At 45.2% G+C, this 27,825-nt stretch overlaps 2 protein-coding genes across 2 annotated transcripts in view; one reads left to right on the forward strand and one right to left on the reverse strand.

Moving 5' to 3' along the window:
- LOC309566744 (vomeronasal type-2 receptor 26-like) overlaps window positions 1–27,825 on the forward strand; it is a gene marked incomplete at its 3' end in the record, with an annotated part of 381,835 nt that overhangs the window by 88,161 nt on the left and 265,849 nt on the right. The window lies entirely within an intron of this gene.
- LOC309561190 (vomeronasal type-2 receptor 26-like) overlaps window positions 22,036–27,825 on the reverse strand; it is a gene marked incomplete at both ends in the record, with an annotated part of 64,119 nt that continues 58,329 nt past the window's right edge. The window contains one exon of the mRNA XM_082264951.1: window positions 22,036–22,937. Coding sequence (XP_082121077.1) covers window positions 22,036–22,937 — 902 coding nt within the window. The remainder of the gene's footprint in view (window positions 22,938–27,825) is intronic.

Genomic DNA, 27,825 nt, shown 5'->3' on the forward strand with positions numbered 1-27,825 from the left:
GACAAGAATCTGGAGGGGGGAGCAGGGCAGAAATCTGGAAGGGGGAGAAGGGCAGAAATCTAGAATGGGGGAGCGGGGAAGGAATCTGGAAGGGGGAGCAGGGCAGGAATCTGGAAGGAGGGCAGGGCAGGAATCTGGAAGGGGAGCAGGGAAAGAATCTTGAAGGGGGAGCAATCAAGGAATCTGGAAGTGGGAAGCAGGACAAGAACCTGGAGGGGGAGAAGGGCAGGAATCCCGAAGGTGGGGGAGCAGAGCAGGAATCTTGAAGGGGGGGCAGGGCAGGAATCTGGAAGGGGAGGGCAGGGCAGGAATCTGGAAGGGGGAGAAGGGTAAGAATCTGTAAGAAGGGGAGCAATTAAGGAATCTGGAAGGGGAAGCAGGGTAAGAATCTGGAGGGGAGAGCAATTAAAGAATCTGGAAGGGGGAGCAGAGCAAGAATCTGGAAGGGTGAGCAGGGTTGGAATCTGGAAGGGGGAAGAAGGGCAGGAATCTAGAAGGGGGTGTGAATTAAATTTAGGGAGGTGAATAGAAGGGAATACATGGAAGCAGAGCTAAGATCAGAGCACTGAGCCGTGCAGCCAGACAATGACAGGCGGCTGTGCATCGGCTGCAAATGTAGCAGAAAAGCAGAGAGAGAGAGAGAGAGAGAGAGACGCTTTTCAGCTGCCTGTTGAACTAAGGGGGGCCCAGTAGGGAGTGAGCGGGGGCGGGGCCAAGCCATGCTCTGTGTGTCTCATAGACACGCAGAGGTGGCTCGGGAGTGTGCATGCAGGAGTGCCCCCAGAAAAAGCAGCTTTCCCTGGGGGCGCTAGGTACTCTGATCTTTAATATGAGTATAAAGTATAAATAGATTTTATTTTATCCCACACCATTGGGAGCAGGGAAGAAATCTGGAGGGGGAGAAGGGCAGGAAACTGGAATGGGGAGCAGGACAAGAATCTGGAGGGGGGAGCAGGATAAGAATCTGGAGGGGGGAGCAGGACAAGAATCTGGAGGGGGGAGCAGGGCAGGAATCTGGAAGGGGGGAGCAGGGCAGGAATTTGTAGAGGGGGAGAAGAGCGTCAGGAATCTGGAAGGGGGGGGACATGACAAGAATCTGCAGGGCAGAAATCTGGAGGGGGGAGAAGGGCAGAAATCTAGAATGGGGGAGCGGGGAAGGAATCTGGAAGGGGGAGCAGGGCAGGAATTTGGAAGGAGGGCAGGGCAGGAATCTGGAAGGGGAGCAGGGAAAGAATCTTGAAGGGGGAGCTATTAAGGAATCTGGAAGTGGGAAGCAGGACAAGAACCTGGAGGGGGAGAAGGGCAGGAATCTGGAAGGGGGAGCAGGGCAGGAATCTGGAAGGTGGGGGAGCAGAGCAGGAATTTTGAAGGGGGTAGGACAGGGCAGGAATCTGGAAGGGGGAGAAGGGTAAGAATCTGTAAGAAGGGGAGCAATTAAGGAATCTGGAAGGGGAAGCAGGGTAAGAATCTGGAGGGGAGAGCAATTAAAGAATCTGGAAGGGGGAGCAGAGCAGGAATCTGGAAGGGTGAGCAGGGTTGGAATCTGGAAGAGGGGAGAAGGGCAGGAGTCTAGAAGGGGGTGTGAATTAAATTTAGGGAGGTGAATAGAAGTGAATTCATGGAAGCAGAGCTAAGATCAGAGCACTGAGCCGTGCAGCCAGACAATGACAGGCGGCTGTGCATCGGCTGCAAATGTAGCAGAAAAGCCGAGAGAGAGACGCTTTTCAGCTGCCTGTTGAACTAAGGGGGGCCCAGTAGGGAGTGAGCGGGGCGGGGCCAAGCCATGCTCTGTGTGTCTCATAGACACGCAGAGGTGGCTCGGGAGTGTGCATGCAGGAGTGCCCCCAGAAAAAGCAGCTTTCCCTGGGGGCGCTAGGTACTCTGATCTTTAATATGAGTATAAAGTATAAATAGATTTTATTTTATCCCACACCATTATTTCTCTTTTCATTTCTTTCCCTCCCAGTCACTGTATGGCGTATATGAATGATGATTGGAAGATATATGAAGGTGTGTGTATGGTGTGATCTCATTGTGTACCGCGCACAACAGGGGCATCCAGAATGTCTTCACATTTACATCATCTCCAGTATGAAGGGAAATACAAACACTTTTTTTATTTCTTTATAATAAAATAAAGTATTATGAGGCGATATCATGAATAAAATGCAGTTTAGTTTTGTATATTCTCCTTCTCAGCAATCTTTATTTAGTAGAAATCATTGCTGTACATCATGATAGACGCTTCATAAATCCTTACTGGCTTGCAGTGTTCAGTAATGCCCTGCAAACCCTAGCAACCCATCCCCCATTAGACGTGTCTAGGACATATGGACCCTAAATAAACAAGGGGAGCAGAGAATCCTATACTGGGGAGGTCCTGTCTAATGCTACAACAATGGTCCAGCTGTCTTTGTCAAATTCTCCCCTTGCTGGCCAGTACGTTGGCGCCCAAATCCAGCATTGGAATGCTCAAAAAGAACCCTTCTGTATCTGGATGTAGGGGGTCAGAATGTGTCCCCAATACGTGAGTTCTACAGGTGACATAAAAATGGCCCCTACACCTTCCTACTACAGAAGAGACTCAGGAAGGAGTTAGCTTTGTGACAGATGAACAGAACCATCCCACCTGAGGAATGTGACCCCAGAGCAAGAAATCTTCATCCACCATCTGCCATTATGGTGAAGGCATTTTCTACACCCCCCCCCCCCCCGAGCTCTGGACAAACCGGTCTGACATTCTTCATATACTACTGCCAGTCACCTTCCTACAAACACAAAAGACAGAATTGTAGATTGCTGGTGTATGTTCTGTATGTTCCCCAGGGGCACAGAACATGAACTCCACTACATACACTATATTACCAAAAGTATTGGGACACCTGCCTTTACACACACATCAACTTTAATGGCATCCAAGTCTTAGTCCGTAGGATTCAATACTGAGTTGGCCCACCCTTTGCAGCTATAACAGCTTCAACTCTTCTGGGAACACTGTCCACAAGGTTTAGGAGTGTGTCTATCGGAATGTTTGAGCATTTTTCCAGGCACTAATGTTGGATGAGAAGGCCAGTCAAGTTCCTCCACCCCAAAACTCGCTCATCCATGTCTTTATGGACCTTGCTTGTGCACTGGTGGGCAGTCATGTTGGAACAGGAACAGGCCATCCCCAAACTCTTCCCACATAGTTGGGAGGATGAAATTGTTCAAAATGTCTTGATATGCTGACGCCTTAAGAATTCCCTTCACTGTAACTAAGGGGCCAAACCCAACCCCTGAAAAACACCCCCCACACCATAACCCCCCCCCCTCTCTACCAAATGATTTGGACCAGAGCACAAAGCAAGGTCCATAAAGACATGGATGAGTGAGTTTGGGGTGAGGGAACTTGACTGGCCTGCACAGAGTCCTGACCTCAGCCCGACAGATAACCTTTGGCATTAATTAGAGCGGAGACTGCAAGCCAGGCCTTCTCTCCAACATCAGTACCTGACCTCCCAAATGTGCTTCTGGAAGAATGGTGAAACATTCCCATAGACACACTCCTAAACCTTGTGGACAGCCTTCCCAGAAGAGGTGAAGCTGTTATAGCTGCAAAGGGATCTGGAAGCGGGCCAACTCAATATCGATCCCTGCGCACTAAGACTGGGAAAGTGTGTAAAGGAGGCGTCCCAATACTTTTGGTAATATAGTGAATATTTGTAGAGAGGAGTGGGAAGCCCAGCTACACTGAGCCATGCTGGATAAGATAAAAGACATCTATGGCTGAGACAGGGAGGCAGAAAACAATCTACAGGCTGGGGGGAGGGGGGGGGGGGGGCAGAAAACAATATACAAGCTGGGGGAGGCCAGAAAACAATATACAGGCTGGGGGGGGGGGTGGCAGAGAACAATATATAGGCTGGGGGGGGGGGGCAGAAAACAATATGCAGGCTGTGGGGGGGGGAAGAGAATATACGGACTGGGTGGAGCAGAAAAGAATATACAGACTTGGGTAGGGGAGCATACAAGAATACAGTATATAGGCATGGGGGGGGCAGAATATGCAGGCTTGGGGGGGGGGGCAGAAGAGAATATACAGCCGGGGGGAGCCGAAAATAATATGCAGGCTGGGGGAAGCAGAAAAGAAAATACAGGCTGGGGGGGGGGGAGAAAATAATATACAGGCTTGGGGGGGGGCTAAAAAGAATATATAAGCTGGGGATGTTGTGGAAATTTTGATAGACATTTCTTTAGTTAAATAGTCATAATGTCTCCCAGTGTCGGTTTTACAGATAATCGCTGTTCACAGTGATTATTGCTTTAAATGTCGTTGCAGGAAAGACTTGTTAGTGATAAGATGGCAGCCATTTCTGCTCATCTCTGCACATGGCTGTGTTTCTACATAAGCACTGCCCATTGTACTTTCTGTGATTGGTGGTTGTGAAGCCACTCCCTGTAACTCCCTTTTGTTCACTTGCTGTAAATAAACCAAGCCTTGCCCTGAGACTCACACAGAGGACACAGAAGACACAGGAAGCTCACACACACACACACACACACACACACACAGACACAAGCTCACACAGCAGCTCACACAGCCATCCATCCATGCAGACACACAGAAACTCTTACCCACAAACACTTGCTCTTACTCACACATACATATCCGGAGAGAGACCTGGCAGATGCCATCGAAATGACCCAGCGCGTTTGTTCCTTTCTTTGTTGCCGAGCGCTTGGTAAACCGTTATGCAAAAGAGCGGTACAATTGTACTTTTCAGTACAAGCTATTAATGGAGCTTGGTGCGTAATAATCTTGAGTGCACTGAAGCGGGTTTCTATGCTCCTATTAATTTCCATGACAGGGAGGGGAGGGGGAATTTACAGGCCAGGGGGACGGCATAGACTGTGAGAGTACAGGGGTGACTGCATTGAAAGAAAGATTGGAAGGATGAGGGTGATATATGACAGGGGGGAGTAGGGCCAGAATCTGGAAGGGGGGAGGCAGAATAATAATGTGGAAGGGGGAGCAGGGCGGGATTCTGGAAGGGGGAGCAGGGCGGGAGTCTGGAAGGGGGGAGCAGGGCATGATTCTGGAAGGGGGAGCAGGGCAGGATTCTGGAAGGGGGAGCAGGGCAGGATTCTGGAAGTGGGAGCAGGACAAGAATCTAGAGGGGGGAACAGGACAAGAATCTGAAAGGAGGGGGGGGAGTAGGACAAGAATCTACAAGACGGGGTGCAGGACAACAATCTGGAGCGGGGGGGGGGGCAGGGCAGGAATCTGGTAGGGGGAGCAGGGCAGGAATCTGGTAGAGGAGGAGCAGGGCTGATATCTGGAAGCGGGGAGCAGGGCAGAAATTTGGTAGGGGGGAGCAGGGATGTAATCTGGGAGGGGGAGCAGGGCAGGAATCTGGAGGGAGGAGCAGGGCAAGAATCTAGAAGGTGGAGCAGGACAAGAATCTGGAAGGGGGGGAGCAGGAAAAGAATCTAGAAGGGGGAGCAGGGCAAGAATCTGGAGGGTGGGGGGCAGGGCAGGAATCTGGTAGGGCAGAGCAGGGCAAAAATCTGGTAGGGGGAGCAGGGCAGGAATCTGGTAGGCGGGAGCTGGGCAGGAATCTGAGGGGGGGGGCAGAGCAAGAATCTGAAAGATCTGAAAGGGGGAGCAGGGCAGGAATCTGGAAGGGGGAGCAGGGCAAGAATCTGTAAGGGGGGAGCAGGCATAAATCTGGAAGGGGGGGCAGGGCAGAAATCTGGAAATGGGGGCAGGGCAGAAATCTGAAAGGGGGGCAGAGCAGAAATCTGGAAAGGGGGACAGGGCAGGAATCTGGAAGGGGGGAGCAGGGCAAGAATCTGAAAGGGGTGGAGATGGGCAGGAAAGGAATATGGAAGGGGTGAGCAGGGCAAAAATCTGGAAGAGGGGGAACAGGGCAGTCTGATGTTGGATGAGAAGACCTGACTCACTAACAGGCTGAGATCAGGATTGTGTTCATGGCATTTGATTTCCTCCAAACCAAACCTATCAAACCGTGTCTTTATCGAACATGATTTGTGCTTAGGGGCACAGAAAAGGTTAAAAAAAAACAGTTGCCTACATATACCGTATATATATATACTCAAACTTAATTCCATCTCAGGCCACATCAGCAGTATAGTTGCCTGCAAAGGGCCAGCTGAATCTGGGGTACGCTATGTACAGGGTTCAGGAGTGTGCTATGTAGAGAATGCAGAGTTCAGAATTACACTACATACAGAGCGTAGATTTCAGGAGTGCACTATGTACAGAGTATAGAGTTGAGGGGTGTGTTACATACATAGTACAGAGTTCAGGGATGTGCTACATCAGAGTGCAGGGTTCAAGAGTGCACTATGCACAGTGTGCAACCCCAACCACTCCCACAATTCCTCACATCTCTCCCTCCTACCTGGCCCAGTTCTAGTACCTCCCTGTGTAGGTGGCTCTGCCTCACCTTATAGGGAGACTGTTCCCTCTTTCAGATTCTCGAAATCTGTCCCAGCTGTGCCCCACCGTGAGTGCGTGCAGGGATCTGTTAGTTCCAGGAGCCACGGAGCAGAAAGTTGTCCCTTGTAAACATAGAAGACTTCTGTGCTTACAAGTGACATAGGGGAGCGGGAGAGGAGGGTGAGATCCAGAGTAGTGATGTCGCGAACCTAAAATTCGCCGTTCGCGAACGGCGAACGCGAACATCGGCAAATGTTCGCGAACCGGCGAACCGGGCGAACCGCCATAGACTTCAATAGGCAGGCGAATTTTAAAACACACAGGGACTCTTTCTGGCCACAATAGTGATGGAAAAGTTGTTTCAAGGGGACTAACACCTGGACTGTGGCATGCCGGAGAGGGATCACGCAAAAAAAAGTTCTTAAAAATTATAATTTTTTGATAGAGAGCCAATTATTGGAAAAATTAAAAAAAAATAAAAATAAAAAATTTCTTTGGATTTAGCATCTGGGGGGTCTAAAAAGTGTACCTGTGAAGTTTCAGCTCTGTAGCATGTCCAGAACCCCTAAAAAACAGCATTTGTCTTATATTTTCAGGAATATGGCTTCTCTGCGGCTGGCTTTTTCTCTTGCAGGCATTTATCGGGCATTTTTTTAGGCAGGCATGTCATTTTTTGTATTTAGTGTCTGGGGGGTCTAAAAAGTGTACCTGTCAAGTTTCAGCTCTGTAGCATGTCCAGAACCCCTAAAAAACAGCATTTTTCTTATATTTTCAGGAATATGGCTTCTCTGCGGCTGGCTTTTTCTCTTGCAGGCATTTAGCGGGCATTTTTTTAGGCAGGCATGTAATTTTTTGTATTTAGTGTCTGGGGGGTCTAAAAAGTGTACCTGTCAAGTTTCAGCTCTGTAGCATGTCCAGAACCCCTAAAAAACAGCATTTTTCTTATATTTTCAGGAATATGGCTTCTCTGCGGCTGGCTTTTTCTCTTGCAGGCATTTATCGGGCATTTTTTTAGGCAGGCATGTCATTTTTTGTATTTAGTGTCTGGGGGGTCTAAAAAGTGTACCTGTCAAGTTTCAGCTCTGTAGCATGTCCAGAACCCCTAAAAAACAGCATTTTTATTATATTTTCAGGAATACGGCTTCTCTGCGGCTGGCTTTTTCTCTTGCAGGCATTTATCGGGCATTTTTTTAGGCAGGCATGTCATTTTTTGTATTTAGTGTCTGGGGGGTCTAAAAAGTGTACCTGTCAAGTTTCAGCTCTGTAGCATGTCCAGAACCCCTAAAAAACAGCATTTTTCTTATATTTTCAGGAATACGGCTTCTCTGCGGCTGGCTTTTTCTCTTGCAGGCATATATATCAGTGGTGGGTGGGCAGTGGCACAGTACACTCTCTGTGGACCTGACAGCAGTCACTGGCACCCAGGCAACTGCAATTTTAAAAAATATATATTTTATTTTACTTTGCAAGCTGCTGTGCCACCTTATATATCAGTGGTGGGTGGGCAGTGGCACAGTACACTCTCTGTGGACCTGACAGCAGTCACTGGCACCCAGGCAACTGCAATTAAAAAATATATATATATTTTTTTTTTACTTTGCAAGCTGCTGTGCCACGTTATATATCAGTGGTGGGTGGGCACACAGTGGCACTGCAGTGGGCACAGTACACTCTGTGGACCTGACAGTCACTGGCAGCCCAGGCAACTGCAATAATAAAAAATATTTTTTTTTTCAATTTATTGCAACAAGATGCTGTGCCACCGTATATATATCAGTGGTGGGCAGTGCACTGCAGTGGGTACAGTGCACTCTGTGGACCTGACACAGCACTCACTGCAATTATGACAGAGGAAAAAAAAAATATTTTTTAAAATGCAAGGCACTGTGCCTGTGCCACCCGAAATGAGTGTGGTGTGCACACAGTACAGTCTGTGGTAGGTCTGTGGCCTCTCACACACAGCGGGCAGGTAACTGCAGTGTACAATAGATATATATAGATATATATATAAAGAAAAAACTCTATTACCTTACCAGCCCTTAAAAGGGCTTTTGGGGACACTATATATATATATATATATATATATGTATATATATAAATAAAAAAAATCCTCAATTACCAGCCCTTAAAAGGGCTTTTGGGGACACTAGATAGATATAGATATATATATATAAGAAGAAACAACTCAATTACCAGCCCTTAAAAGGGCTTTTGGGGACGCTAGGTATATATATATATATATATATATATATATAAAAAAAAAAACACAAATACCAGCCCTTAGAAGGGCTTTTTGGGGTGCTGATATTACAGCAGTAGTGGACCAAGAACACTGCAAGACCAGGAACACTGACTAACTGTCCCTAGCTTAACAGCAGCAGCAGCAGCAGCAGCAGCTCTCTCCCTACTCTCACTACACACACTGCTTCAGAATGATCTAAGATGGATGCTGCCCTTGCTTATTTATAGGAGGTGGGAGGGTGTGGGAGGGAGGTATGCTGATTGGCTGGAAATGTGTCTGCTGACTGTAAAGTTCAGGGTCAAAGTTTGCCTCAATGATGTCTTATGGGGGGCGGACCGAACATCGCATATGTTCGCCGGCAGCGGCGAACGCGAACATGCTAAGTTCGCCGGGAACTGTTCGCCGGCGAACAGTTCTATACATCTCTAATCCAGAGGTGGTGGAATGGAGCTATGCCATGTTTTCTGGCTGCAAAACTGTGTTTGAGAGCCACATGGCAAGGCCTGGTGGACCAGATTCAGCCCTCGAGCCTTGTGTTTGATATATGTGCTATAAAGGGATGAATGACACAAGAGGCGTGGATGAAGCATTTTTTAGTACTGCTGGTACTGGTACTGGATTGCACTTGTACTGAATTGAACTTATACAGGCTGGTGCTCTAGAAGCGTTTTTCACATCACACTCCAATCAGTGTGTGAAAGCAAATTGAGAAAAAGCTGCTAACTGCAGGTGTTGTTTACATTGTGTGATGCTTTGACTGTACAAAGAAAAGTGCAGCGCTAAACCATGACTGATACAATCCAAATGACAGTGTATCAAAAATTAAAAAGGTAAAAAAAGATAAAAAAAGAAGAAAAATAGTAGTGAGTTCCAAGTGTTGAAAGGTAGAGCATAAACGTGGAACCATCCGACCTTGCACAGGTGATCAAACCAGGAAAGGATTCCCACACCAACAAAGTGAATATTAGAATATGCTCACCAGAGGATATGGACCCAAGTACCTTATAGCAAATGGGTCAGCAAGGCTTGATATGATCCATGGATCTCACAATCTGTGGTTGTCCCAAAAGAAGGTATTCAAAGAATAGCGATAAATCCCTGGAAGTGGATGGCTAAGTCTCCCAATGTAATGTGTTAAAAGCCGCTACTTCATGGCTCACTTGCACTTTTTCCATTTACCAGGGAACCACCGGAATCATTAACCGGAGCTCCCCCTGGTGGTATACTCTAATACACACCCACAACTGTAAGTGACTACACTTTTTATACAGCTCTCTATTAAAGCTAAAATTATACATTACTCCAGCATAAACTTGCCATCATTATTTATATGCAGGCGGTACCCAGAAGGAATACCCCTTTTTCACAGACCATCTGTATTTTACTGGGAATACTGAAACCTCAGATTGGAGCTTCCCCCACTGGAACAATTATAATTGTAAGTTATGAGCCCTGGCTATTACTTATCCTTGGCACATAAAAGTGAATCACGCACAATTAACCATTTCCTGATACAATGTGTTATCCTCACATTTCAGGTAATCAAGGTTCCCTTATATGACAGCATCAATACTCCATGTAAGTCTGTGAAAAACACTTCCCCACACTATGCCAGATAAACTTCACTCCATCACCACTCTTTATTATCTCATATTTTCAGATAGCAAATCCTCCTAAATCCTGTGTGATCAGTTTTGGGAGAGCGGAAAATACAAAGGTTCGGGATCTGACTACCCAGTCACATGTATGTGCATACTTACCTTATCATATTAATTACAAAATATGTTGTATCACCCTAATAATGCAATTCTGTGATATATATCAACCATATCTTCCAGACATGGTGACTCCTCCTCTTCCTTGATAAAGGCAATATACTACAAATAATGCCGAAACGCGTCGGAAGTACCTGAGATACTCTCTCTACATAAGCTCACACATTTGAGCAAATAGATAGAGTTCCAAGTCACCATTCACCTTGTCACCTCTTTATTTTACCTCACTCTCTCACATGGGTTTATAACCCATTGGCACAAATGATGAATTTTTACTTTGTGTACATAATATCTTGCTCAATTTTCTTTAAATAAATTGTTATATACTTTTATTACGTGTCTACTACTTGACTGGCCCTTAAAGTCCCGCCCCCCTTGACCTGAGGCACCAAATTGTTTCAAAAACTATTTTCTGGGATGTTGGCCACACCTACTATTTAAGGCACAGGGATCAAACATTGAACCTACCAGTCTCCCAATGTATTATCCATCCCTCACGGTTAAAGTATTCTGGGATAATACATTGGGAGACTTAGCCATCCACTTCCAAGGATTTATTGCTATTTTTTTGAATAACTTCTTTTGGGACAACCATAGATTGTGAGATCCATGGATCATATCAAGCCTTGCTGACCCATTTGCTATAAGGTACTTGGGTCCATATCCTCTGGTGAGCATATTCTAATATTCACTTTGTTGGTGTGGGAATTCTTTCCTGGTTTGATCACCTGTGCAAGGTCGGATGGTTCCACGTTTATGCTCTACCTTTCAACACTTGGAACTCACTACTATTTTTCTTCTTTTTTTTATCTTCTTTTACCTTGTTATTTTTTATTTTTTTTTTTAATAATTTTTATAGGTATTTCAAAAAGTAACAAAGAAGTGCAGACTCAGCCGCTTAACACATAGAGCAATCAACGTTACAATGTAACAAGGTGGAGTATAAGATTAACATATCAAATTGGTACATTTACTTTAGGATCCGATTAGAGAAGGAGAAAGAGAGAGAGAGGTTCAAAGGTAAGAGAAGAGAAGTGGGGGGGGGGGGAGGGAGGGGAGAGGAGTGGGATAGAGAGGGGGAGGAAAAGGGAAAGAGAGAGAGAGAGGGCTCATATGAGTGGGACGTTAAGATTAACAGATAAATATCAGAATCCTCCGAAATACAAGAAATTGTATAGAGTCAGTCTAGAAATTCAACAGTGTCAGGTTAAACAGGGTACCATTGAGACCATGGTTTCCAGATAAGATCGAATTTGTGTAGAGTTTTGGTTTGTAGTGCTATGGTTTTTTCCCAAATGTAGTGTTGGTTGGTGGCAGTGAGAACCTCCGAGTGATTAGGGGATATATTTTGTTTCCAATGCCTTGTGATGGACATTAGTTACTATGCCACGGTAGTTTACAGGAAATTTGTCTATGCCTATGTTTAGTAGGGCTAGTGCTGGATCTGGTGGTGTAATTATGCCAGTTATTTCTGAGATGGTACTAAATACTTTCCTCCAATAGCTGCGAATGCTGTTACATGTCCACAATATGTGAAATAACGTTCCAGTGGTGCCCCAACCGCGCCAGCAGAGTGGCGAGGATGTGTTATATATTTTGGCAAGTTTGTGTGTAGTGAGGTACCATCTTAAAGTGATCTTTATGGTTAGATCCCAATGATTTGCACAGTGAGAGGCAGAGTGGGAATGTGTTATGGCCTGGGTCCATTGGGATTCAGAGAAGGATGTATTAAGATCTGTCTCCCATTGTTGAATTTGTCTGGTTTTAGTGAAAATAGTTTTCTCTTGTAGAGAGTTATATAGAATAGATGTGACTTTTTTCTTTCCGGGTGTCCTAGAAAGAATTGCCATATCTTTGGTCGTAGTGAGATTTTGGGGGGCGGGGTGATTTTTACAAAGTGAATAATATGTAGAAGAGGGGGGTAGGGAGTATTGTTCGATGAGGGTGTGGGGGGTTTGAAGGTCATCCTTCCAAAGATGTTTTATCAGTGTAATTCCCTTTTTTGTTAGGTCATGTGTCCTAACATCTGGTATGATGTGCTCCAGAGTATTCAGGGGTAAGTCTACAACCACGTTTTGTGGGGAAGGGGGAAGAAGAATCAGTTTCCTCCATGCAGTGACTGAAGCTATCGTCGTCGGGGGAAAGTTGGTTAGTGTGAGGGGTCGCCATGTGTCTGCATACAGTAGGGAGCTTAGGGAGGTAGTTTTAAGGAGATTTTTCTCAATTTCAATCCACTGGGGGATGTTGGAGGCCCTGAACCAGTATTTCAATTGGTCTAGATGGATCGCAGTCAGTAATCTTGTAAGTCCACCATGCCCATTCCACCAAAGGATTTGTGTTTGATAAGTGAGACTGCGAGCTCTTTTGCCCTGCCAAATAAACGTTCGAAGTTGAGAAGAAGGGTGCGTAGGTAGTTTGGTTTGACAGGAATTGGTAAGGAATGGAAAACATAGAGGGTCTGAGATAGGATTTGCATTTTATAGGCAGTGAGTCTCCCCATACAGGAAAGCTCTACTTTTGACATCTTTTTTAGTTGGGTTTCTATTTTCGTGATAAACGGCCTGTAGTTTTCATCACATAAGTTAGAGTAAGAGGAGGTAAGTGTGATTCCCAGGTATGGGATGCCTTTTTCAGCCCAGGTGTATGGGAAGGTCAGTTGGAGTATCTGTTTCATTGACATAGGAATATTCATATTTAGAACAAGAGACTTGGAGTGGTTTACCTTATAAAAGGATATGGCACCAAATGAGGATAGTATGTCATGGACGTGCGGGAGTGTTGTTAGGGGATCAGTCAACATAAGGATGACATCATCTGCGAAAAGGTTGATGATGTGCGAGCTGCCCCCAAAGTTAAAACCTGAGATTTGTGAGTGGGAACTGATTTTTTCAGCAAGGGGTTCAATTACCAGATTGAATATTGTCTATGACAATGGGCATCCTTGTCTTGTGCTTGAAAGTAGACTGTTGGTAGACACCTGGGCTGACAGGGAGGCAGGGCCGCTGATAGGGGGGACCACCAGCCCTCTTCTAGGGGGCCCTAGCACACAGGGGGGCCCACACAGAGAGGGGGATTAGTGATGGACAACAATTACAGAAATCTTCCTCCAGCAGGGAGAAGTAGAGTGCAAGGATTGTGCCTTGGAATCCAAATGTTTTTAGGAATTGTGGATTCTATCGAAGGCCTTCTCCGCATCTATTGAGAGGAGCAGAGAAGGCGTCAGATTGCGCTTCGCGTAGTGCATCACGATCAGAATCCGCCTGGTGGCATCAGACGCTTGCCTGCCGGTGATGAATCCAGACTAATCTGGTTGTATTAGAAAGGGGAGTATTTTTTCTAGTCTCTTAGCTAGTGCTTTGGCATATATCTTCATGTCCAGTGAGATAGGCCTAAAGTTGGCCGGACAGTCTGGACTCTTCCCCGGTGTGGGAATGGTCACAATGTGGGCTCCCAGCATTTCTTGCGGGAAGCTTTGGCGGTTTGCAGCTGTGTTAAACACATGTGCCATTTCACCCTACCTCATCATTATGACTTATTGTGGTCTCGATTCCCTTTTTCGTGTTTTTCTCTCCTGTATTGCGTTTACACAGCATGTATTATATTATAATTCATTGTGTCTGTTTACATGTGAATTCACGAGTTACCATGCCTTCTATTGACCTGATACACTGTGGGAGCACTTACTCTCAATATGTTTTTCTTTGTATATTGTTCGGCTTATCATTTTCAATAAAAATCGTTTATGGAAAAAAAAAAACACATGTGCCATGTGAGTGATAAGGGTAGGGGAAACGGTTTGGTAATATTCGGCTGTGAAGCCGTCTGGGCCAGGGAGACTTACCACATGGTAGATATTTTACTATTTTGAGAACTTTGTCAGGGGAGAAAGGTTGATTTAGTTCCTCCAAATGGTTTTTGGTGAGGGAGGGGAGTTTGAGGCCGGTTAAAAAATTGTTTATATTGTCCTGAGAAGGTTGGACAATCGTAACATCGTTTTTAATGTTATAGAGCGTGGGGGGCGTGGGGGGCGTGGCCAGCGCGGGACCTAGATGGACTCCTGATCCTCTGCTCCGGCTCCAGGCGCATTGAATCCAGCGACATCCATGCAGCAACAGCCGCCATCCAGCTCTCGACAGCCTTTCTACACTGTCCTGCATCTGCAGCCATGTCGGGGAAGAGGAAGAAAGACAAGGGGCCGAAAAAACTCACGGCCTTCTTCCCGCCGCCGTCCTGGAGCAGTCGACAAGATGGCGCCGGCGGCTCGGGCCTTGCTGCTCCGGAGCAGCGGCGGGCGCACTACTCGGACTTGCCTGATGATAATCCTCTCGGGGACCGCACCGATCCAGGTACTGTGTCTCCCTGCACCCCAGAGCCATCCAGCCCCTCTTGCAGCAGCCCCGCCAAGTCTAAGCTTAGACTGGACCCGCAGAACCGGGCCTTGCTCACAGGCCGCACCTCGATGGCGCCAGCCTTCTTGGGACCTTCCCCTATTGCAGATTTCCCTACCCAAGGCAAGCCTATAATGGACACTGCCCTTAAAGAAATGATGTATACATTCCATACATCCCTGCAAGCCGACATAATGGCGCTTGCTAACAGACTGACCTCTGAGATCCACTCATTGGGTGATAGAGTACATAATGTAGAATCTTCCATGACCGATATGGTTACCACGGTCAACGACCTTGTAGAAGTCCACGAGGAAAATGTCACAGAACGCCAGTGGATAAAAGCCAAAATCGCAGATCTAGGGGATCGCTCCAGACGCAATAACTTGAAAATCCGGGGCATCCCTGAGTCTGTTCCGCCAGCAGAGCTACACAAATTTGCTCTGGAGCTATTTACTACACTTATCCCTGAGGCGACCGCTCTTGATCTTACCATTGATCGCATCCACAGGGTACCGAAGCCACCATTCCTTTCCCAGCAGGTTCCTCGTGACACCCTCCTGAGGGTGCATTTCTACCATATCAAAGAATCAATCTTACAGAAATCGAGGCAACTCGGTCGATTTCCGGATCCGTACTCTGGCATCCAGATATTTGCAGATCTATCTAAGCACACCCTGGATATGAGGAGACAGCTGTCCACTATCACCAAAGCTCTCCGCAATCATAACCTTCCCTATAAATGGAAGCATCCCTCCAAGATTATAGTTGATAGGGATGGTGCCTCGCACACCATTACAAGTCTGCAAAGGGGACTGGACTTGTTGAAGTTATGGGGTATTATCCCCGGAGTCGCACCCCCGGCGGATGCCCACAGGGCCCCAAGCAGGGTACCCCAACAGTGGTCTGCAGTGCCCCAACGCAACCCCCCTGAAGCCTGACCCTTCTGTTTGATCCCCTCAATAACACCACTTTGGATGCTAGGCTATCATAGCAATTGTGCCTGGAGCCACCTAGCCTGTTTGGCTGAAAAACTGTTTCACCCCACCAGGAGATGGCTTTCTTGCCGATAGTCTCCGCTTTGTTTTGTTTGTATTTGTTATTTTCTTTTTCAAGCTGGACTGTTCTATTTTCTGCTCCTCTCCCTCCCTGCAAGCAGGAACTTCCCTTTTTTTTTTCAGACTACTATGTATGCACAAGCTCACCGAACAATCTACAACTTCCGAGATCTTCATGCGACCACAAGTCTTCAGCATCTCTTCGGCCGCTACCCGGACCTGCCCTCCACGGACTTCCTAGTTCGGCACCACCTGTGTCCTATATCATCTTAACTGTGAGTAGCTACACCACACACTGGCCCTTAGTCTTCAATGACAGTTAGAATTCTGTCAATGAATGTTAACGGTTTGAACCATCCGGCCAAGCGGGCCTCGCTGTGGAAGACAGCGACTGAACACAAAGTACAGATCGTCTGCGTGCAAGAGACCCATTTCTTGGATACCCATGCACCTACTTGCTCACACAAGGATTTTCCTGCAGTATACACTGCCTCTTGTCCTAAAAAGAGGAAAGGTGTGCTAATAGCACTACATAAGTCACTGGACTTTAATCTTGTTTCCTCCATTGTAGATCCAAATGGGAGGTACCTAGTGGTGATTGGTTACATTGACGGCTTTACTGAGACTATTGCCTCAATCTATGCACCTAATGTGCGACAACTCCACTTTTTGAACCGTACCATTAAAACGATACGCTCTGCCCAGAAGGGCCCTTTGATTTTGTGCGGAGACTTTTACCTGCCACCAGACAGGCTTTTGGACTCCTCCTCCACCTCCACCAGGCAACAAGCGTCCCTGCAGGGTTTTATTCATAAAAACGAACTGTTCGACGTGTGGAGATGCCACCACCCCTCTGACAGGGAATACTCGCATCATTCTGCTGTCCACAATACCTATGCCCGAATTGATGTGATTTTGACTGACTGTGCGATTCCTAGGAGGGCCGTGGATTCCGAGATCTCCCCTATCACATGGTCGGACCATGCCCCTGTTTCTGTATCGTTTACCATATCATCTGCGTCTCCCACGCCTAAACTGTGGAGAGCGAGAGCTGACACCATTAATGTTATAGAGCGTTTCATAGTAGGTGGCGAAAGCATCTGCAATATGTTGTGGATTTGTTAATTTTGTCTTGTGGATCGGGTGGAATACATGCTGGATTTTTGATTTTATCCTACGGGTTTTAAGGCGGGAGGCTAAAAATTTACCAGCTTTGTTGTGCTGAGAATAGTATTGGAGTTTTAGGTAGTTTAACAGTTTAGCGTGTTTTTCTAAGAGCATGGAACGAAGCTGCGTGCATAGGGTGTGGAGTTTCGGTGGAATGGCTGGGTCGGGATGTAGTTTGTTTTGTGTCTCTAGTGTTTGGAGGTTGCTCAAGGTATCTTGAAATTTTTTACTGTAGTTTCTTTTAGCCCTCGCTCCTAGTTGTATCAAGTTGTATTAAGAGCCCCCTCATAAACGCCTTATGGGCATTCCAAAGAGAAAAAATATCTGTGTTGGAAGTGTCATTTACTTGAAAGTAGTTGGTAAGTTGCGTTTTAAGCTCCTTACCAGTAAGTTTGTCTCTAATAAGTTGGTGGTTGCAGCGCCAAACTCTGGAAATTGGGCCTGGGGGTTATTTCTCAATGGAGATGCATAGTGGAGCATGGTCTGACCATGTTATATCTTTGATTGTAATGCGGGAGACTTTTTGCAAAAGCCACTTATCTACTAGGCATAAGTCGATTCGGGAGTATATATTGAATCTAGGGGAGTGGTATGAATAATCCCTTTCTGAGGCGTGAAGGCAACGCCAGGCATCATAGAGGTCCTCCGAGTGCAACATAGTGGCCAGGGGAGAAGCTCTATGCCACTTTTGGGATGTAGAGTCAAGATCAGGGTCCAAAATGGAGTTCATATCTCCGCATATCATTAGGCTGCCACGTTTGTGGCGTGATATACATTTAAACAGTTTGCGAAAAAACATAGTTTGCTTCGTATTAGGTGCGTATACCCCGACAATGGTGTATAAAATGGAGTCTATTGTACATACCAGAATTACATACCTGCCCCCATCATCGATTACCGATGAGTGGAGGGAATATGTTACAGTGTTCCGGATGGCTATGAGGACACCACGTTTCTTGGACGTGAATTCAGACAAAAAAATGTGTTGGAAGTCCTTGTGTTGGTATTTCGGAGTTGCGCTGATTTTAAAGTGCGTCTCTTGAGCAATGACTATGTCCGCGTCGATTTTCTTTGCTTCTTTCCATATAGCTAGTCTCTCGGTCGGGTGGTTAAGGCCACGGGCATTCACCGAAAGCAGTTTAAGTGGCATGTGGTTGGAAAGAAGGATGAGTATGAGAGTCGATGTACCATTTCCAGATGGCTAGAATCGTAAAAGAGGAATTGTAGACTATATGCAGTTCAACCTCAATTGGTGTGCAGAGGTCCTTGATTGATGGGAGGTTATAAGAGAGGTAATAAGAGATGGTATGGCTAAAAGGATCAGGAGGTTTTGCTACCCAATTCCTGGCAGACGGAGTAGAGGAAGAAGTGCCTTTGGATGCTGTTTGAGAGTCTTGTGAAGGTAGGGAGAGAGCCAGTAGCAAGAAGGTAGAGAAGAAGATCAGGAGGATTAATAAAAAAGTTCAAAACTTGAACCATATTTGCAGAATATCTGCTAAAGATGTCTGGGGGTATTAGAGTAAGTTCAGTCCGGTAGGAAAATGGAAGTATTTCTTCAGAAAGAGAACAGCCTCTAGATAAGGTTGGTTCGGATCAGGGCCTGCTGCTCACCTTTACTTGTAATGTTCACTGTGTCCATCCCTGACGGGATTTCTATTTCTTTGTGGGCGAGCACCCTGGTGTTGTGATGCAGCTGTGGGAGGATCTTCTGGGATGATCTTCCACTCGGTTAGAGGGCTGAGGCCTTCCTCGAGGGAGGATATGATGGAGGTTGATCCGTCTTTTGTTATTTTTAGCATTGCAGGGTATTTCCACTGGTAGCCTATGTTATGGTTTCTCAAGGCCTTAGTTACTGAGAGAAGATTCTTCCTTTTCCATAGGGTGTAGGCAGAAAGAATAGGTAGGACCTGCAGAGATAAAGCTAGTTCCGGTAGTTGATCTTTTTTTCTGAATGCTTCTAGGATTGTTTCTTTAGCTTGATAATAGTGTAATTTCATTAGGACGTGCCTAGGGGTCTCTCGTGGCAGAAAAGCAGGTTTTGGGACCTGATGAATCCTGTTGACTGTAAGGTCATGTGGGTTGAGCGCAGGAGCCACTGCTTGGAACAGGTCTTTAACATAATGTGGGAGTTGTGAAGTGTGTACTGTTTCAGGGATGCCCCTTAATTTTAGGTTGTTGCGTCTCGATCGATCTTCAAGGTCTGCAACTTTGGATTTAAGCCATGCGATTACTTCAGAGTGAGAATCATGGGCATCAACCACATTATTATAGGAATTCATGCAGAGGCTCACAGATTCTTCCAAATCGTTCACCCTTTGGCCTATTTCTTGTATGTCAGCTTTTCAATTTTGAAAACAAAAATAGAAAATAGAGAAGAATGAAGAGAAAGGAGCATATCTTTCATAATTATGTCAGACATGGGTTGTCCCACTGTGGGGAAGGATGCGATAGGGTTGTCCTGTGTATTTGGTTCCTGTGGACTGTTTGTGCCCATGCAGGGTTCTGTAGAATCTTCCTGCCTGGTTTATTTTCTCAGCCTTGATTTCGCAGGGCTACTTGTGCTAGGAGAAGGTGGGGTTGAGTTACCCCCATGTTCCCTGCTTTCATCGTTCACTGCGGCTGCTGGATCAAATACAAAAGTCGGTGCAGCAAGAGGGCCGTCCCCTGTATGTGGGTGCTGTCTCTCGCAGCCATCTTGGGAGAGTCCTCTGCGGACGGGGGTGAAGAACCCTGACATTTTTTGGAGCTTATGGTCCCTCCTGGAGCGGCGAGACATTGCGGGTATATGGAGGTGAGGTATACCTCGTGTCTGCTTGAGTGGGTAGCTGCAAAGTACGTGGGTCCGGATGTTCTCTTCCAGGATATGGCAAAATTATAGCGGCATGGGGTCTGCTAGATCAGCAGGTGCCTCTTTTTCTGGCCAGTGGATAGGGCTGTATGCAGCCTGGGTTATAATGCTGCGCTGACAGGAGCTTATATGGCACAGTCTGTAGAATGCAACAGTGTTCTACACAGAATAGGGATTCAATGAGGGCCAGATATAGTGGAGTGAAAGCAGTGGTAGGAAAACTGCAGTGGAGTGAAGAGGCCTGTCACAGATGTGGGTCAGAAGTGGAGAGTCCCTGGGGGGGTCTGGGCTGTCTTCTGGATCGTGTGGCCGGATCCAAGATGGCGGCCGGCCTCGGCGGGCCTAGGCAGGGGATGCTTAGGTATTTGCCGTAATCTCCCCGTGATGTGGGGATATCGTGGGTGGTTTGGATGGGTGAGATAGCCCAGATGGGGGAGAGAGGTCTTACCCAGCCCGCTGATGCCGGTCACTGGTAGCGCTGGAGAGCGATGGCGGCGGTCCCGGAGTAGGCCCCAGGTCCTGCCGCGGGTAGATCTGGCCCGCTGGATGCAAAACAGTGGTGCTATGATGGGGCCCGATGGATGTACTCTCTGTAGGGATGTTTTTGTAGGGTATCCCTGCTCTAGCTGCGTGGATGGCTGCAAATTAAAACTCTGGTGGGTTGGAGCTCAGAGACAGAGCGTCCAGCGCTGCTGACGTCCAGTCACTGCCCCTTACCTTTTTATTTTTTGATACACTGTCATTTGGATTGTATCAGTCATTGTTTAGTGCTGCACTTTTCGTAATATCTTTTAGACAGCTACATATCGGTTGATGTTCTAGCAGCTTTTCATATGTATGTCAGTTAGCGCAGTAAGAGCTATATGATACATGATGCTTTGATTGGTCACAAAAGAGAAACACATTACCAGTCCCTGCACAGATCCTGGAGATTCATTCTCAAGCTGGGGAACCTTGTAGTATGGCCAGTGGTGAAACACATAAGAAAAAGCGTGGCAGCTCTCTTAACCCTCCATGGGATGGGAGGCAGAGAAACTAAGCAGAAAACAAAAGAAACAGAGCGCACAACGCCCTAGTGTAACACCATTTAATGAAAATAATTAAAGCCATAAAAACAGGTACTCACAAACATGTGTATTGTCATGCATGGAAATGATATCCCCCGATCTGATGTATGCAGGGTTCTCTCCTCCTGGCCGGTGGCTCAGCTGTTCGTTCCCGCACTAGTGAGTGGATAACGTCCGGCTAAGCCAACCACCTCAGATGACTCAAGGTAACTCAATGCGGTGCACCTGCGCACCGTCCAGCCGCCGCTGCACACTCTCCAAGAGCCGGATGCTGTAGCCGACAGTGCGGTTACACAGAGGGGAGATCCCCGATCAGGACCCAGTACATGACATTCATGGGGTTGCTAAGGACAACGTTTTGGAGGTGTGGGGTCTGTTTTTATGGCTTTAATTATTTTCATTAAATGGTGTTACACTAGGGCGGTGTGCGCTCTATTTCTTTTGTTTTCTGCTTTGATTGATCACACCATTTTTTGTTATCAGCACCATCCAATCAATAGTGCAGTCACAGTACTTTGCTTGCAAAGAGATGACCGCACTCCAATCTTCAGAGACAATAAAGCTTTATTCCATAAAATCCATATAAGACATCAGGAAAACACGATACATGAAGACAAAAGCAGCATGGTTGGCATGTTTCACTAAGAAATTTGCTTAATCATAACCTAAATTGGATATGGAGTGAGGTCACCTATTTACACATTTTGCTTATTGTATTCAGACCGCGGACTGGACTGGCACCTGCCCTTCAGAGAAGGGATTACATCGCCTGGAGCGGTGTTGTTCTTTTCATTACCACAGTACTTTGCTTGTGCATGCTAGGGGGCATGAAGAGCAAGAAAAAATTAAGCTCTAAAATAGCATCCCATCTTTTAACATCCGCCTTCCATTCACTTGTGTACAACAGGCAGACAAAAAAAGTTAATATACCCAAAAAATCATAATGATGACGATGATGAGGATGTAGCAATGACTTAACTTGTTTAATCTGGTCTACAGAATTATACAGTGAACCAATGTGTTACATGTGTTACATGTACATGTACAACTAACTTTTACTCAGCATTGTTTTCCTTGTGTTCAGCTCAGGTTTTAAAAGTAAAATGTAGAGTTTTGGAGAAAACATACACAATAATATTCCAGCACTGGAGGTCAGTATGGCGAATATCTCCACAGCCACCATGTATTTCCCTCTGGTGCTCAGATAGGCCGGGATCATGGCAATCCAGACACTGCAGAACACCAGCATGCTGAAGGTGATGTACTTGGCTTCATTAAAACTGTCCGGTAATGTCCTCACCATGAAAGCCAGAACAAAACTCAAAGCTGCCAGAAACCCCATATATCCCAACATAGAGTAGAACCCGATAACTGACCCTTCATTACACTGAATGATGATCTTCCCAGGATAGGAGTCCATGTCATTCTCCTGAAATGGTGGAGAGATGGACAACCAGAGAATGCAATTCATAACCTGAATGGATGAGCAGAATAACATGACTGTATTGGGAAGTTTGACTCCCACCCATTGTCTACAAGAGCTTCCAGGTCTGGTGGATCTAAAAGCAATGAAGATCATGATGGTTTTGGCTAGGATAGAAGATGCTGAGATGGTGAAGGGAACTCCAAAGGAGACTTGTTGCAGCATACAGGTAATATCCACAGGACGGCCAAGGAAGAGGAATACAGAGAGGGAACTCAGTATGAGGGAGAAGAGCAGAATGAAGCTGAGGTTCCGGTTATTGGCTCTGACTATGGGAGTGCTCCGAAACCAAAAAAATAGTCCAAGTATAAGGAGAGATGTTGTAGCAAACATGACTGAAGATACAGAAAAAAATAAAACTAGAATATCCTCCTCGTATGATAAATACTCATTGACCTTGTCAATACAAATATTTTTAGCTTTGTTAGGCCATTCATTATCAGGACATTTCTTGCAGATTTTACTGTCTGTAGAATAAAAATAAGTGAAAACAACATCAGGCACGGTACACCGAGAATGCAACTATTTGACAGTATTGATTATTTTTTTCAGTAATTTGCTAATTTACCCTAAAGTTTTTATTGGAGTTTAGATATAATATGAAATATGAATTCAAAGCCATACAAAACAAAAGAAAACTTTGGAACAATATTTATGGAAAATATCTCAAGAAAACTTTAGTCATTAACAAAGTGTGATGATGACCTACTGAAAATAAAAGAGCCTTCAGCCTCTGTAATGGCCATGACACTATCTGTAACCTTAACATGTGTATGTAAAAATGAAATTCCCTTATTTTACCACCTTTGGTCTCTTCAGTGTAATAGTTTCCAAACCATTTCTTTGCAAAAGTGTTGGAGGCTTTCTCAGGCAGACAGTTGGAGGAAACTGTTTCCCGTTTCTTGCTTGAGAAAGCCTCCAACACTCCCAGAAGGGTCAGAGGTAGAAGAAAAGTATAGCAATCTTTCCCCAAAAAATGTCAGGAAGGCACCATCAGTAATCATTGATTTCATACAATTTAGGGATATGTTCAGCCTGCAAAGAGTAAAGTGGTTAAAGAATCACTCTAATAGAATTTAAAAGTTCAAATTTTCGAATTCAATATATCAGAGTTTTATTCTATTTGTGGCCCAGCCAATGTACATATACTGTACTGCAGGCAAGCAGCATGAGCAGGCTGGGTCACATATATGTACGTCATCCAGCTTTTTCTGGGTTAGGGGCACCACTCCCGTGGCATCTGTGTCCATCCCAGATTGGTCTATCATTGGTCATAGTGATCACATGTTAACAGTGTGAAAAAACTGTCATACATGGATTTCCATTCATGAACAGCTTTATTACGGTTGTGATCTGTGATTGGCCCACAGCAATCACATGGTACCTGGCTACCTGCACCATGTGACTAACTGTAGCCATTCACAGATCACAACCATATGCATGCTGTTCATGAATGTTAAGCCATTCATGACTACAGATAATCACTGTATAAGTGTAGCACCCTCCTAGATAGGTGCTAGGAATAGGCATTATTATGCTCCATCTGCTTATCAGGGGAGCCTGATCTGTTAGTCATGCCTGTTGCATGTGTCCAGGTTTGAGTCACTTGATCTGAGGGAGTGTCCCCACTGTATCCAAAAGGGAAGCCTGTTGGACAGTGGAGGAAACCTGGCCAGTGGCAAACAGGCTTTTGTGGCAGTTCCAGTAGGAGGGCACTACCGCAGTGCATCCTGGGTTTGACCATAAAAGCCAATGTGACAGGGCGTCTTTGGCGGCAAGCAGAGTCTCAAGAGGAGGGTAATGGCTGTCTCTCCTCCTGCTGCCTGAGGAAGGTGGTCATAGGGAGTCGGCCTGGTGAGTCAGGTGTGGAGCTGAGTCTGAAGGATCCTGGAAAGCTGACGGTGGAGCTGCTGGCAGAGTCATCTGGGAAAAACAGTGTCCGTGAGTACCAGGGGGCTTGCCAAGGGGTCCGCCTAGGAAGGGGAACCACTCCAGAGAAGTCAGAGGATAGAAGGTCAGCTCACACAGTATGCAAGAGTAAAGGGGGTGCCAAGTAGAACCCTGAAGAGAAGGGGTAAAGGGGGTGCCAAGTGGGGCCCTGAAGAGTAATTTACTATACAGTTCGCTTAACAAATACTTCACTACAGTGGCAAGGTGAAGCAGTGGCCTTGCTGCACTCAACATAGCTAGAAGTCCTAAAATTGTGCATAGTTCATCCAGTTGGAGTACAGTAAACCCCCCTCCATTGCGGGGGTTACGTTCCGGACCCAGCCGCGAAAAGTGAAATTCCGCGAAATAGGAAAACCCTATTAAAATGCATTGTAGGCATGTTTTTTTACTGTCACTGTACGTGTAGAAGCATTTTAAGGTCTTTAAACACACTTTTAAAACAATAGAAACTCATTTAAACACATAAAAGATACTGAGAGACAGAGCAAGAGCTATGGAAAACACAAAAATATTTCATTTTTAATGATTTATATAGTAAAATAACATTACAAAAAAAACCGCGAATTACCGGGACCGCAAAAACTGAACCGCGATGTAGCGGGGGATTACTGTATCCCACTCATCCCTTCTCTTATCCAAGTTCTAAAATAAAACCAACAACAAACCAACATCCCCTGGACTGTTTTCTGACTGAGCCAAAAGCTTAAAGTACTTTGAATTGCTAAGTTGTTGCTATGGGTAACCCAGGGGAACCCGCTTCAAGCGGCTCCCCCGGGAGTAGTGCTACATAAGCAATGACACTGTAAAAAACAAAAAAAATCCCTGAACACATACCTTAGACTGTCTACTTTCTAAAAAGGGGTAATTTGTGCAGCATTTGTACTGTCCTTGCATTTTAGGGACTCAAGAAATGAGATCCTCCATCAGTACGCCGGAATTGATCAAATATTCAAAAATACTGTATATACCATAGTTTGTAGACTCTATAACTTTCACACAAACTAAGTAATATACACTGATTTGATATTTTATTACCAAAGGAATGTAGCAGACTACATGCTGTCCTAAATGTATGAAGAAAGATTATTTCTTTGAAAAATTTGATAACATAAACAAAGAAAAACATTTAATACTTTTTTTTTCTTTAATATAGCAAGAAATAAAAACCCCAGTGGTCATTAAATATCACCAAACGAAAGCTCTACTTGTGTTAAAAAAATATATAAAAATGTAATTTGAGTACAATGTTGCCTAACCAAACTATTACCAGTTAAAGCAGAGCAGAAATATATATACAGTGCCTTGCGAAAGTATTCGGCCCCCTTGAACTTTGCAAACTTTTGCCACATTTCAGGCTTCAAACATAAAGATATAAAACTGTAATTTTTTCTGAAGAATCAACAAGTGGGACACAATCATGAAGTGCAACGAAATTTATTGGATATTTCAAACTTTTTTAACAAATAAAAAACTGAAAAATTGGGCGTGTAAAATTATTCAGCCCCCTTAAGTTAATACTTTGTAGCGCCACCTTTTGCTGCGATTACAGCTGTAAGTCGCTTGGGGTATGTCTCTATCAGTTTTGCACATCGAGAGACTGAAATTTTTGCCCATTCCTCCTTGCAAAACAGCTCGAGCTCAGTGAGGTTGGATGGAGAGCGTTTGTGAACAGCAGTTTTCAGTTCTTTCCACAGATTCTCGATTGGATTCAGGTCTGGACTTTGACTTGGCCATTCTAACACCTGGATATGTTTATTTGTGAACCATTCCATTGTAGATTTTGCTTTATGTTTTGGATCATTGTCTTGTTGGAAGACAAATCTCCGTCCCAGTCTCAGGTCTTTTGCAGACTCCATCAGGTTTTCTTCCAGAATGGTCCTGTATTTGGCTCCATCCATCTTCCCATCAATTTTAACCATCTTCCCTGTCCCTGCTGAAGAAAAGCAGGCCCAAACCATGATGCTGCCACCACCATGTTTGACAGTGGGGATGGTGTGTTCAGGGTGATGAGCTGTGTTGCTTTTACGTCAAACATAACGTTTTGCATTGTTGCCAAAAAGTTTGATTTTGGTTTCATCTGACCAGAGCACCTTCTTCCCCATGTTTGGTGTCTCCCAGGTGGCTTGTGGCAAACTTTAAACGACACTTTTTATGGATATCTTTAAGAAATGGCTTTCTTCTTGCTACTCTTCCATAAAGGGCAGATTTGTGCAGTATACGACTGATTGTTGTCCTATGGACAGAGTCTCCCTCCTCAGCTGTAGATCTCTGCAGTTCATCCAGAGTGATCATGGGCCTCTTGGCTGCATCTCTGATCAGTCTTCTCCTTGCATGAGCTGAAAGTTTAGAGGGACGGCCAGGTTTTCGTAGATTTGCAGTGGTCTGATACTCCTTCCATTTCAATATTATCGCTTGCACAGTGCTCCTTGGGATGTTTAAAGCTTGGGAAATCTTTTTGTATCCAAATCTGGCTTTAAACTTCTCCACAACAGTATCTTGGACCTTCCTGGTGTGTTCCTTGTTCTTCATGATGCTCTCTGCGCTTTAAACGGACCTCTGAGACTATCACAGCGCAGGTGCATTTATACGGAGACTTGATTACACACAAATGGATTCTATTTATCATCATTAGTCATTTAGGTCAACATTGGATCATTCAGAGATCCTCACTGAACTTCTGGAGAGAGTTTGCTGCAGTGAAAGTAAAGGGGCTGAATAATTTTTCACGCCCAATTTTTCAGTTTTTTTATTTTTTAACAAAGTTTGAAATATCCAATAAATTTTGTTCCACTTCATGATTGTGTCCCACTTGTTGTTGATTATTCACATATATCTTTATGTTTGAAGCCTGAAATGTGGCAAAAGGTCGCAAAGGTCAAGGGCCCGAATACTTTCGCAAGGCACTGTATATATGGATATCAAAAAATGGCCTGGCCATGAAGTGGGTAAAACCTTACAAAGGGCAAGTAGCTAAAGAAACATAAAGCTTACCAGATTGGTTTGATATTTCTCCTTCTGAACATGGAGCACAATTATAACAACATGGGTGATATCCTTCTCTTATGGATTTTCTGAACCCTGGAAGACATTTCTCGGAGCATCGACCCCTTGGGACCTAAGATAATATAGAACAATATAAACTATTCAGGAGCAAAACTTCAGATATAGTAGTGTAAGAAAGCTAAGCTTCTGATGTTTAACATGATGTAGCATGCATACCTTGGTGAAAACACCTTAACCTTTGCAGAAGGTGGCCCTTCATTGGTCTGGATACTACAGCATATGTTCTGAATCAGAAGACAGAAATAGACACCTAGTACTAGTGTCAGAAGTCTTTCATTAGAAAGGTTACAGCAACAAAACTATCAGTACAAGCATTAACTCTATCTTAACAATCCAGGGAAT

Source organism: Pelophylax lessonae (genome assembly GCF_965119305.1).
Source record: "Pelophylax lessonae genome assembly, chromosome: 1".
Classification (NCBI taxonomy): Eukaryota; Metazoa; Chordata; class Amphibia; order Anura; family Ranidae; genus Pelophylax; species Pelophylax lessonae.